The 11,631-nt window shown below is 51.3% G+C and overlaps 3 protein-coding genes across 3 annotated transcripts; 1 reads left to right on the top strand and 2 right to left on the bottom strand.

Annotated features, from left to right (window-relative positions):
* Positions 1-1,866: 1,866 nt before the first annotated feature.
* Positions 1,867-4,969, top strand: LRP88_12550 (uncharacterized protein; the record flags this gene model as incomplete). Its single annotated transcript, XM_083248943.1, has 9 exons — positions 1,867-2,089; positions 2,150-2,596; positions 2,654-2,775; positions 2,844-3,059; positions 3,124-4,137; positions 4,200-4,271; positions 4,325-4,442; positions 4,496-4,643; positions 4,696-4,969. The coding sequence occupies 9 exons, from the start codon at positions 1,867-1,869 to the stop codon at positions 4,967-4,969; spliced, it is 2,634 nt and encodes an 877-aa protein (XP_083095398.1).
* Positions 4,970-5,517: 548 nt separating this feature from the next.
* LRP88_12549 (aconitase family-domain-containing protein) lies at positions 5,518-7,825 on the bottom strand (the record flags this gene model as incomplete). Its single annotated transcript, XM_083248942.1, has 3 exons — positions 5,518-5,579; positions 5,653-7,756; positions 7,808-7,825. The coding sequence occupies 3 exons, from the start codon at positions 7,823-7,825 to the stop codon at positions 5,518-5,520; spliced, it is 2,184 nt and encodes a 727-aa protein (XP_083095397.1).
* A 332-nt stretch (positions 7,826-8,157) lies between these two features.
* On the bottom strand, positions 8,158-11,336 carry LRP88_12548 (uncharacterized protein; the record flags this gene model as incomplete). The annotated part of the gene is made up of 5 exons (XM_083248941.1): positions 8,158-9,265; positions 9,319-9,908; positions 9,962-10,478; positions 10,528-10,625; positions 11,214-11,336. 5 exons carry the CDS (start codon positions 11,334-11,336, stop codon positions 8,158-8,160), a joined length of 2,436 nt encoding a protein of 811 aa, XP_083095396.1.
* Positions 11,337-11,631: the final 295 nt, after the last annotated feature.

Raw genomic sequence — 11,631 nt, 5'->3', positions numbered from 1 at the left:
TGGTGACGACTTTGTTGTCAGAGTTGCTGAGAACATAGACAAATTCTTGTATCATCTCCTTCTGTAGAGAGGAGACAGCTCGAGGCTCGTTCGGGACATTCGTAAAGGGATCGAGGTGTAGCATGGGGAAAGGAACACCGACGTATCCGTTACTACTTCTAAGTGCAAGACAAGAGCTTCGTCAGTATGTAAACAATGGTGGATGCGATAACGTACGAGTCCCATCGTAACAGGGTCTTGGATACTTCTTTGTAAGTCCCAAGTCTCTCTAATCCGGTGTGCTCTCGAAGAATGGAGATGGCATCCGGAGAAGGTTGCTTGATGTTGATCCATCGGCAGCAGCGATGGTCTGGTGGTAAAGATTCTTCTAAAAGATCAACGATGGCGTTGGAATGTACTTTGCGAGTCTCGAGTCCTTCACTTCTGACATCCAGAACCGCGATGTTCATGGTAGGGCGCTCGACGGTCGCTGGACTCTGCATCAGGGTCAACATTGTTTGTCTGGGTATCGAGACCATGCGTTCTACTCCCACTTACAGAAACTCTGTCGGACCTGATTCATGCTCTTCCGGTTAGATGATGCTTGTCTATGCCGAAAAACACATTGAAACGAGAAAGTCGGAAGTGTGAAAGTGCCGCCAGCAGGAGTCGAAAACCGGCAAAGCCAGAGCATCTACTGAGCAATCCAAAAGGGCCAGAAAACGAAACTGCAGTGCCATCACTGAACAAGTCATATCGCGAGGCACTTTCATTAACATGAGCGCATCTCAACTGTCCCTTGGAGCCCCTGAAGCGACGGGCGAGGAGTTGGTGGGTTAAGGGGGCAGTGCTGGGGGCGGTGCTTCGTAGCGCGCAATGAATGAACACAACTTCATGACAGAGAGACCGGGATTTTTAATTAATGCCAAAGCCCAAAGGCACGCTGATATCCGTTTTAGGCCCTCCCTTCACCGAAAGGCCGCTTAATTCGGGCTTTCATTTGAGAGAGATGAGACACGCGGATGGTGGCAGTGCCTGCGAGACGCCTGTTAGTCTCGGCCCATCTCCAGTCTATCAGTCAATCTTCTCCTCGGCGCATGTGCTTGACAAGTCTTTGACTTCCAGACCAACCGTCAAAGGTGCCGGGGTTCCGATGCACAGCCTTCCTGGGCGGCTGCCTGATGTCCATGCCTTTAGCTCGCACTGCAGGAAACTTTCTTCTCGGTCAGTATCCACATCTTTGGTGCAGCGCCCTGGAACGACGGTCCTTTTGACTTGACTCATCGCTCTCAACCGGCAGGGTGGATAGCCTTGAGCCCTTCCTTGGCGCATAGAAAAGATTTTCTCTTTTCCTTGGTTAGACTAACTGCCGCTCTAATATCAAACGTCTGCTATAAAGCATTCCTAAAAACCCCTTCTTTTCGTGTAGAATCACCAACCCCAACAAACCAATGATCCCTCTTGTCGATTCACACAATCATCCCTCATTCTTGGTCAGTCTGGCCATCGCCAATCTGGAGACTTCACGCAAGCTCAGGAAAGCAGCCCTTGCCGAAGGAGCTGCAAGGTCTTATGCGACGGACTTTGAGCCACCATAACTGTCCAGACTCCAGGACCCGATCTTATCGAGAGGTCTGTATCCAGCAGCTTGTAGGCACGGGTCTGAGCTGACGACTAATAGTCACATCGCAGAACATGAACAGACCAACCCACGAACAGCGAATCGCCGAGACCATGATTCACCGCAGAATCAAGACTTGGCCTACCTGGCTTCGCCAGCTCGTCCGGGCCAGCTCACGTTCCAGGTCGCGATTGCAGTCATGGCAGGCAAGCCCGGAATCAGCTCAGGACGAGACACAGGAAGGAATACTCCGAGCTTTCGCCTCCATGCCAGTAGAGTTGGTTTTTGATCATCTCGCCTCTGGCGAACATGGCATCTCGGACACTGAGGCGCTCGCCCGGCGACGCATCCACGGCCGCAATGCTGTATCCTCTCAAAGGCCTCCGTCATGCTTCATACTTTTTCTGTCGATCATTCCAAACCCGTTTAACCTTTTGCTGGTTTTCCTGGCCATCATCAATGCTGCAATGCCACCTCCAAACTGGGTGAGTGCATTGTCTGGACAAGATGATTACCTGGCAGTATTAACTAACACGCAGAAATAGAAAGGATTCGCCGTTCTAATGATCATGGTCTTGATCTCATGCGTCGTACGGTTCTGGCAAGAATACCAGAGCGGCATGGCCGTCTTTCGACTTCAGTCATCCATCACAAGCAAGTTCAGAGTCCGTCGACCCCCATGCAACTCGACCTCGACCGACAAACAACAACATTCATTAAATGAGATAACTGTCGCCGGCGGTGATCTTGTTCCTGGAGATGTGTTCATACTTGTGCCAGGTGCCGTGGTTCCCGCTGACTGCCTTATCCTGGAATCGTCCTTTCTGCGAATCAGCCAGTCCACCTGGACGGGCGAAAGCGAGCCCGTGCTCAAGGTTAAAGGTTCCAATGACTTGAAAGACGAGTTTTCTCTTTTTGATCTTGGCAATCTGGCCCTGATGGGCACCAGCATCGTGTCTGGTCATGGAGCAGGACTTGTGCTTCGAACGGGCGACGGTAGGTGAAAGAATCAACGTTTCATTCACGCGTGGAAGACTTGACTGACTTTTATAGACGTACTGATAGCAACCATGGCCAAGGAGATCGAAAAGAAGCGGCAGCCTAATTCATTCCAAAAGGGAATCCGCAATGTTACGTGGATGCTCATTGGGTTCATGGTGGTCATGGTCCCTATTGTAAGTATCTCCTACCCAGGTACCTATATAGAGGTAATCAACCCAGTTCCGCTGACCGGAATATCCAGGTCTTGTGCATTTCAGGCAAAACTACGGGTGATTGGGCGAATGCCGCACTCTTTAGCATCAGCGTTGCCGTCGGTCTTGTCCCAGAAATGCTGCCTGCTATCGTCAATGCGAATCTCGCCCGGGGTGCCCACCAGCTGTCTAAGAAACGGGCGATTGTAAAGCGTCTCGACTGCGTCCAGAATCTCGGGGCTATGACGGTTCTATGTAGTGACAAGGTATGAAGATGGATGTTTGTTTTTGACAGCCACCATCTTGCAACAGGCACTGACGGTTGAACAGACAGGAACTTTGACCAAGGACGAGCTCTCGGTGCATCAGTACACAGACGTTATGGGAGAAGACAGCCTGGACGTCATTGAGCTTGCTAAAGTGGATTCTTCAATCCAAGGAGACAGCGGCAATAACATGGACAGGGCCATTCTCAACTGTCAACTGCCGGACGGAGGCGAGATCCCCGTGGCCCATTACGACAAAGTCCAAGCCGTCCCGTTTGACTTTGAGCGTCGTCGATCGGGATGCATCGTACGTGGCATTACCGGGAACAATCTCCTCATCATTAAGGGTGCATTCGATGAGGTTCTCTCTCTGTGCTCATCCATGCGATGTCGCGGGAAGAGCGAACACCTCGATCATGAAGTACGACGGCAACTCAGCCAGCGGGTCACGCGCATGAACAAACAGGGGCACCGGGTGATTCTAGTGGCCACTAGAAATCTTGGTAAGCCTCGGCTGGTCGACGATCTTGAGCTCGGCACACTAGAGATAGGCATGACTGTGGAAGGGATGATCAGCTTTGTCGATCCGCCTAAAGACGACGCGAAGGACGCTGTCGCCAGGCTGACGGGGCTGGGAGTCCGTGTCAAGGTCCTCACAGGCGACTCTCTACCTGTAGCTCTCAACGTTTGCAGCTCTCTCGAACTGATCCAGCGTGGAGACGCCATAGAGGAGGATGCAGAGGCTATCACTGGACCCGATCTCGCGGCTCTGGAAGGGTCCGACGAGTTCGACCTTGCCGTGGAGAGGTGCACCGTATTTGCCAAGGTGACACCCAAGCAGAAGAGCATGATTGTGACCAGCCTCCAGAAAGCAGGTCATTGCGTGGGCATGCTTGGTGATGGTATCAACGACTGCATCGCCCTTCGAGATGCCGACGTTGGCATCTCGGTCGACTCGGGAGCCGGCGTGGCCAAGGACTGTGCCGATTTGATCTTGACTGAGAAGGGTCTCTCGATTGTAGTCCAAAGTGTCACCCTGGGGCGAATTACACATGGCAACACGATCAAATACCTTAAGGTGAGCTGCTCCCTCTGATTTCAACTGGTGTCTACCCCCAAAGCTGACATTAGCTCTACAAGATGGTCGCATCCTCTAATTTTGGCAACGTCTTCAGCATTGTGGCGGCGAGCGCCTGGCTGCCCTTCACACCGGTGGGTGGTTCTTCATGTCATACTAGGGACGCAGATGCTAACCTCGGGTGCAGATGATGAGCATCCAGCTTCTCGCTCAGAATCTTCTGTACGATATTAGCCAGATCGCCATTCCTTGGGACAGGGTTGATGATGAGTATCTGCGAGAGCCAAGAAGATGGAACGCCATAGGTAATTCCGCCTACCCGAGAAAAGTTCGATCTCAACTAACAATGAACGCCTAGACATTTTCAGATTTGTCGTCGTTCTCGGCCCAACCAGCTCTGTCATCGACATTTGCACGTATCTTCTTGGCTGGTTTTACTACGGCGTCAAGTCCACTGACGACAAGCAAGCTGTTAAGCTGTTCCAGACACACTGGTTTCTACAGGGGTAAGCAAACAGTCCTTTTTGGCGGGCTTCTTGACTAACAATCGGCCGAAAGCCTCCTCACCCAGACTCTCATCGTGCACCTCCTCCGCACGGCAAAGATCCCATTTGTCCAGAGCCGCGCTGCCCCGATCCTCGTCGTCTCGACTGCATCCATCATGATCATCGGCTTTATCCTGCCCTGGGTTCCAGCATTCCGGCCTGCCTTTAGCTTTGCACAGCCAGCGCCGTCTTTTGTCGGCTTCCTTGCGGCTGAGCTTCTGGCTTACGCCATCGAGGTTCAGTTGGTAAAGATGCTTTACATTCGGATTTTTGGTACATGGCTTTGAAGGCGTGAGATGATTTCGCTACGGTGAGGTGGCGAAATCCAGGGGATTGCTTTTTCTTCTCTTGCTCATTGTGATGATCTCTTGTTTGTTCTGCCGAGTGTCTTCACTGTCTTTAAAGAGTATCGCGTTTGTGCCGAGGTCTTAACACCTTCATGCAGGTAGCTTCAGGTTATTCAACAAACCACATTTTTGCTTGTTCATTCTTTTACTTTTTTTTTTTTCATTACATCATTTGCTTTCTCCTATCCAGTCATTAGATAAGAGTGTTCAACTTTCATTTGTAACGGTTAGAGCCAAGTACCTGAGCGCTTGACATTGTCGACGTGCTTAGGGATTAAGACACCCTCGAAACCCCACCTCCGTAGCCCGAGTCAACTTGTAGGTAACGCATGTTCAAGGCTCTATGATATCCTCCTGAGTTCATGCCTAGCGGTAGATATTAATGCAATTAACGCCAAACATCTTCCAGCCCTTTCCATCAAACTATACCTTATCTGCAAGAGTCGACCGTTTAATATAGTTCAATGCACTTCCAGCCCTTAACCATTCTATCTGATGGACATGATAAGAGTGGTGTAGTTGCGTAGTCCATCGAGTGCCATCTTTCCTTCTAACCTCCATCGTGACCTGTTTGCCCGGTTGTAGGTGGCTCCCATCCACATCTAGCAGACTAATAACATCACCTTCGGCAATCTTGTCGTAGTCTCTCGGATCCACAAATGTCAAGGGAAACATGCCTTGCTTTTTGAGATTCGTCTCGTGAATCCTGGCAAAGCTCTTGGCAATGACAGCCACACCACCCAGGTGTCGAGGCTCCAATGCGGCATGTTCTCGCGAACTGCCCTCTCCGTAGTTGTTGTCGCCAATGATGCACCACCTGATGTCAGCCTGCTTCAAATCCCTCGCAACCTGGGGCACAGGCTGAATTTGGCCATTTGCTGGATTCTTGGCCTTGCCAATCATGCTGAGAGACGACGCATCAGCGAGGAAGCTATTGGTAGCCCCAAGCAGCATATTGTTGCTAATATTTTCGAGATGGCCTCGGTATTTGTACCACGGCCCTGCTGGAGATATGTGATCCGTCGTGCATTTGCCAGCGACCTTGATGAGGACGTGCATATCCTTCGAATTTCCATCTTGCCATGGTTGAAAAGGCGTCAGAAGTTGTAGCCTGTCGCTGTCCTCGTCGATGTCGACCTTGTATCCAGATGTGTCTGTCAGAACTGGGGCTTGATACAGGTCGTTCCCGGGAGAGAAATTTTGAGGAAGTTCGTTGGCTGCTGGCGGTGTGAAGCGGAATGCAGATGGGGCGCCAGATTCGTCAATGAAGGACACGGAGTCCGTGGCAGGGTTGAACTTCAGGTCTCCTGTGTAGGCAAAAGCCGTGGCAATCTCAGGAGAGGTGACAAAAGAATGAGTTGCTGGGTTTCCGTCATGACGACCAGTAAAGTTTCGGTTGAAACTCGAGATGACCGAGTTGCTCTCGGCTCCGGCAATGTCGACGTCCTTTCGATCCCATTGCCCAACACATGGACCACACGAGTTGCTTAGAACAACAGCTCCAGCATCTTGAAGGGCCCCGAGGATCCCACTCTCCTCTGCTGTGGCACGGATCTGCTCACTACCTGGGCTGACCATGAAAGGTGTCTTGGTCTGATGCATGCCCGCTTCCTTGGCCTGTGTCACGAGAGTGTAAACCTTTTCTAGGTCCTCGTATGAACTATTCGTGCAGCTCCCCACCATGCTGTAGCTGATCTTTGAAGGCCATGAACTTTCTTCGACATGATTCTTGAGCTCAGAGAGAGGGTGTGATAGATCGGGTGTGAATGGGCCGTTGATATGAGGTTCCAGCGTAGAGAGGTCGATCTCGATAACCTCATCATAGAACTCCTCGCTTCCGGGGTCCGCATTGAGCAATAATTTCTTGAAAGTGTCGGCGTATTGCGCAATATCTCCTCTCTTCGTTGCTGAAAGGTAGCGGGCCATGGCTTCAGAGTAGGGGAAGATGCAAGATGTTGACCCAACCTCGGCCGACATGTTGCAAGGAGTTGCCATAGCTGTGGCTCCCAAGGTCTGAGTGCCGGGTCCAAAGAACTCGATAACCTTTCCCTTTCCTCCAGAGACAGACAGAATACCGGCAAGCTTGCAGATGATATCCTTGGAGGAACTCCATCCAGAAAGCTCGCCCGTCAATCGCACGCCCACGACCTTGGGGCAGACCAGCTCCCAGGGCATTCCAGCCATGGCATCAACGGCATCTGAGCCACCGACTCCGATTCCAAGCATGCCCATGCCACCAGCATTTGGTGTATGCGAGTCAGTGCCTATCATTAAGCCGCCAGGAATGGCATAATTCTCCAAGATTGTTGTGTGGATGATGCCAGCACCAGCCTTCCAGTACCCAATGCCATACTTTTTTGCAGCACTGCTGAGGAACGCATAGACTTCGCCATGGTCGCTAGAGGCACGGGCAAGATCTTGCTCGGCGCCGTACTCGGCCACGATCAGATGATCACTGTGTACGGATGTCGGGACTCGGACTCGCGGAAGACCGGCGCTGATGAATTGTAGGATTGCCATTGTTGCAGTCGCATCGTGGCACGCAACGCGATCGGGTCGTAGGCGTAGAATCGTCTTGCCTCGTTCAATCTCGTCAAAAGCCCAACCATCTTGGTCATGTATAAGATGGCTGTAGATTATCTTCTCGGTCAATGTGAGTGGCCTTTTGTCAATGCCTCGAACGCGCCGCAGGGATTGGAGTTGTGAACCGTAATTGAGAGGGTTGTACTAAGAGACAAGTTAGTGTATCGACTGCCCATGTGGTGCGCCATAGCTTACCGGCTCCAGTGGACTCATGGCAACATGCGACGAATGCGTCGCTAGGGAACGAGTTTGAAGCAATCGGAGCTCTCTCTTGGTAAAGGAGCCCCGGGCCACAGCAGACCGCAGTGTTGTTAGTGTCATGTTTGCTTGGATCTAAAACCCATGATGATGCCCTAAAACTGAGGGACCCTGGAGAACTCGCCCTGGCATTTATTCAGCGTGATGAGAATGCAGTAATACCCTATTTGCTAATGTCCGAGCCGCCGAGGCAATGTACAGCGTGGATCCGTCCCACCTTGGGAGGCGCGGAGTAGTCCGCATACCGCCCATCTCCATACGCGGGCTACTCCGCGGGAGCGGAACACTTAGAAACCAGTATTCGGGTGCGTTCCGAATGGGTCAAGATCCTTGTTGGAGTCCAGAGGAAAACTCCATGTGAACTCGGACCGATCAAAATCGGCCAAAAACATTTCAATCTCTGGCACAAAGTCCGGTCTTCCTATCTCGATGCCGTGCCACATGTCCTGATCATGGCCAGAAGCCACAGTCACCCCCTGCCATGCTCCGTCCGGTTCTTCGAGTGGAAGTTGGTTGATACCCTCCAAAGCTTGTGAATCTCTCAGCACAGTGATGCATTCATCCTCTGTTTCTGGTCCTTCGACCCTGCGAGTAAAGTGCCCTGCTGCAGTCGAGTGTTGAGATAGACGCGGGGCTTTGAATGGAGAGTCGTCCATATACAATTTCCTCATCGTAAGATCGGCCACAGGGCCAAAGCTGCGTTGGCCGCTCTTTGCGGATGGCCACCACTCACCGCCGATGGTAAGGAGGCTGGAACAGGTCCGAAGATTCTTGGACATTGAGGCGGTAGACGCCTTTTTGCGAACTTGCAGTGAGGTCCAGAAGGAGTAGATCAGCGTAGCTCCAGCTGCAAAAATGTTCTGCACTGCTCTCCATCCGTGATGAAGACTGTGGAGATCATGCAACCGCTCATAGCCTTCTAGGATTCTTGACGAACTGTCAAAACAAAGTTGTAGTGCTTGTGCGGACGGGTTCCTGACCACCTGAGAGGGCTGAAAAAGCAATACTGTGGCAGTGTGATACTTGATCCTGAGTTTCAGCCTCCACACTTCTCTTTGCCGATTGTCAAGGCTCGGAAAGTCGAATTCGTCTTGATAAGCCTCTTGCCACCAGGTATCGAGGGTTTGTTTGATCCTTTGTTGATGTTCTACTGGGTTCTCCGGCCAAGGAAACCAGCTGGAGTCCCCTGGTAGATGATAGAGGTGAAGTTTGATGTCGGAGACAATCCGGTCAAGCTTGTACGTGTAAGATGCATATCGAGTGACAGCGGCCATAAAGGAGTGTGGAATAGCCCCGTTCATGTCATCATCCTCAGGTGGCGGGGACTCGGGTAGTCCAATATCAAATGTTTCGTCTCTAAATCCAAGAGGGCGGCCCTGAATGGAAGAAATAGACCTGATGAATGAGTACTGGTTGGGCGCGGATGACACATGAACAAAGGGACATACCTGTCAAGAGAATATATCGTAAAAAAGGTGAAACGCCTGATCTGTTTCATGGCAAAGTCCTCAGGCCGTTCACTGTGGTGTTCCCGATGGATGCCAAGCTCGACACAGTGAGCCGATGCAAGATGAACCAAAGTCCACAGGTTTATCTCTGCTGGCATCAGCATGCTATGGTTGATAAGCATAACCATAGCCTGGATCGTAGGAAGTGAAATCTGTGAAAAGGCATCCTTGGAGAAATGCACAGCGGCGCTATAGAACCTCTGCGGTGGGAATTCGTAGACACGAGTCCGAACCTTGACAATAGCTGCAATATTGAACACCATGAAAATGATAAAGGCAATCACAGGTAGGGTTGCGCCGTGATCTTCCGGGACTCCAGGAGTTACTCGACGTCCATTCCAGCGGAACGGGGGCATGGTGCTGGGCCAACCGTGCGTTGAGCCATCTACTTGCCCGGATTCAAAAACACAGGAGTAGATGGCATCAATGGCACTGAACAATGATGAAGGTTCTAGAACTGGAAAATCGGGGTGAACCCAGCGAATGTATGTGTGGGCGAGGATCAGAGCCTCTTGCTTAGTAGGTAGTTCCTATCGGCTTGATTAGACCAAGAGATCCGCAGGGCAATTAGAGAATTACTCACACTTTTGAGAAAGGCATGCATAGCTTGATGGTAGGCCTTGTTGTGGCCTGCGCTCACTGCGGAGTCTTGCCACTCCAAGTCACCCGCGTTGACATTATCACCCATACCCTGCGGCGTGGATCCGGTACTTGATGGCGAGGCTCCTATCAGATTCGCAAAGAGAAGTCCGGAGCTCGAACCGAGGTAATGCTTTTGGGGGGAGTCCGAATTGAGGGACAGCATGCCCAGGTTGACAGCAACGGAGTGGGCGCGTTCAGGGAACGAGCCATCGTGATCGGGCTGTTCAGACGCCTCTGCTGATCTTTTTCGTGATATGGTTTGCAGGGCAGGACTTGGAATCGTAGCTGCTGGTGTCGTCGATGTATCCCCTTCTTCGTTTCCTCCCTCGTCCACTGATCGGCTACCTATATCTGGTGCCTGTTCGATTTGAGGGCCAGACTGCAGATCTACATCGGGTGCACGTTCTCTGATGATGTTCTCGAGCCATTGTATCCTTGCACGAGCAGCCCCGACAAAACTTCAAGACGGATTAGTGAGAATCCATTCATGGAGCGCAGGGTACTTACTTCCGAGGGATGACAATGTTGGAGTTCTGGCTATCCACATCAAGGCATACCTGGCCTGCCTTTGCGCAGTTTGTGCATGCAGGAATCTGACCGTCGCACTGTTTTAGATTCAGTACATGTTCTTCAGGCATAGCAAAAAGCAGTTTACTTCACCTTTATGCGTCGCGATCGACAACGGCGGCAGGCCAGCCGGACCTTTTTGGGAGCGCTGGTCCTGGAGGCCATCTGGAAACGCGATCTAAGCTCTAAAAGAAGGAGCACTGTATGCCTCATCAACTTTCTGTCCCTACTGTGCTGATAGGCCTTCGAAGAGGCGCTGGTTGTCGTGATAATTGGCCCAATTCATGGGACAGATCAAAATGTCATGGGTGCGAATGGAGTGAAGATGACGCGGCGGGGTCGAGGATTTTATTTAGCCCGCAAACACCCTGTACCCAAGTACCTAAAAACCCCAGAGCCGCCAACCTACGTGGTCTAAATAACTTGATATTATTACAGCAATTATTCGCTACAATCTACCGCAGCCACTCAAAGAGTCGCCAGCTTTGGTTGAATATCTGTAGACTTTCTCATCAGATCCAGCACGTTTTGATAGATTGAGAAGCTGATTGCTCCTGATACCTAAAGTCATTGATGTTTAGTACTCTCTTCCGTTAAAATGTTGTGCCATTGTCGAATGCACTCACGCTAAGTCTGACCAACCGAGGCGTCGTACCCTTCCATAAGCCTGCGACGCCGGATTCTCTGATGATGGAAGTGAGGATGTGCAGAGTTCCTTGTTTCCCAATCCCTGTTGAGACACTCTGCATCTTGGTCTTGATGGTATCAAAGGGCATTGTGGCATATACAGTGACAACACCAGCTGACGCTCCAGCTATTGAAACTGCGAGACTCCCCTTGCCTGCATCTTTCAAGCGAGGTTCTATCAGGTCAAATATTGCGTGATAAGATGTAAACCTGACAAGGGCGTTGGACGCTTGCTTCATTGTCACCGGTACCACTCCGCGGTAGAAACCAGGTATGCCCTGATTGGAAGCCATCCACCGCATGGCATCGCCAGTTGACTTAAATGTGCGAGAGCCTGCTCTGTCCTCAACAATCTTT

Source organism: Fusarium phalaenopsidis, assembly GCF_050370095.1.
Source record: "Fusarium phalaenopsidis strain FUZ10S chromosome Unknown contig_32318, whole genome shotgun sequence".
In the NCBI taxonomy this organism is placed as follows: domain Eukaryota; kingdom Fungi; phylum Ascomycota; class Sordariomycetes; order Hypocreales; family Nectriaceae; genus Fusarium; species Fusarium phalaenopsidis.
Note: the sequence above shows the minus strand (reverse complement) of the source record. Positions and strands in the feature narration are given on the sequence as shown.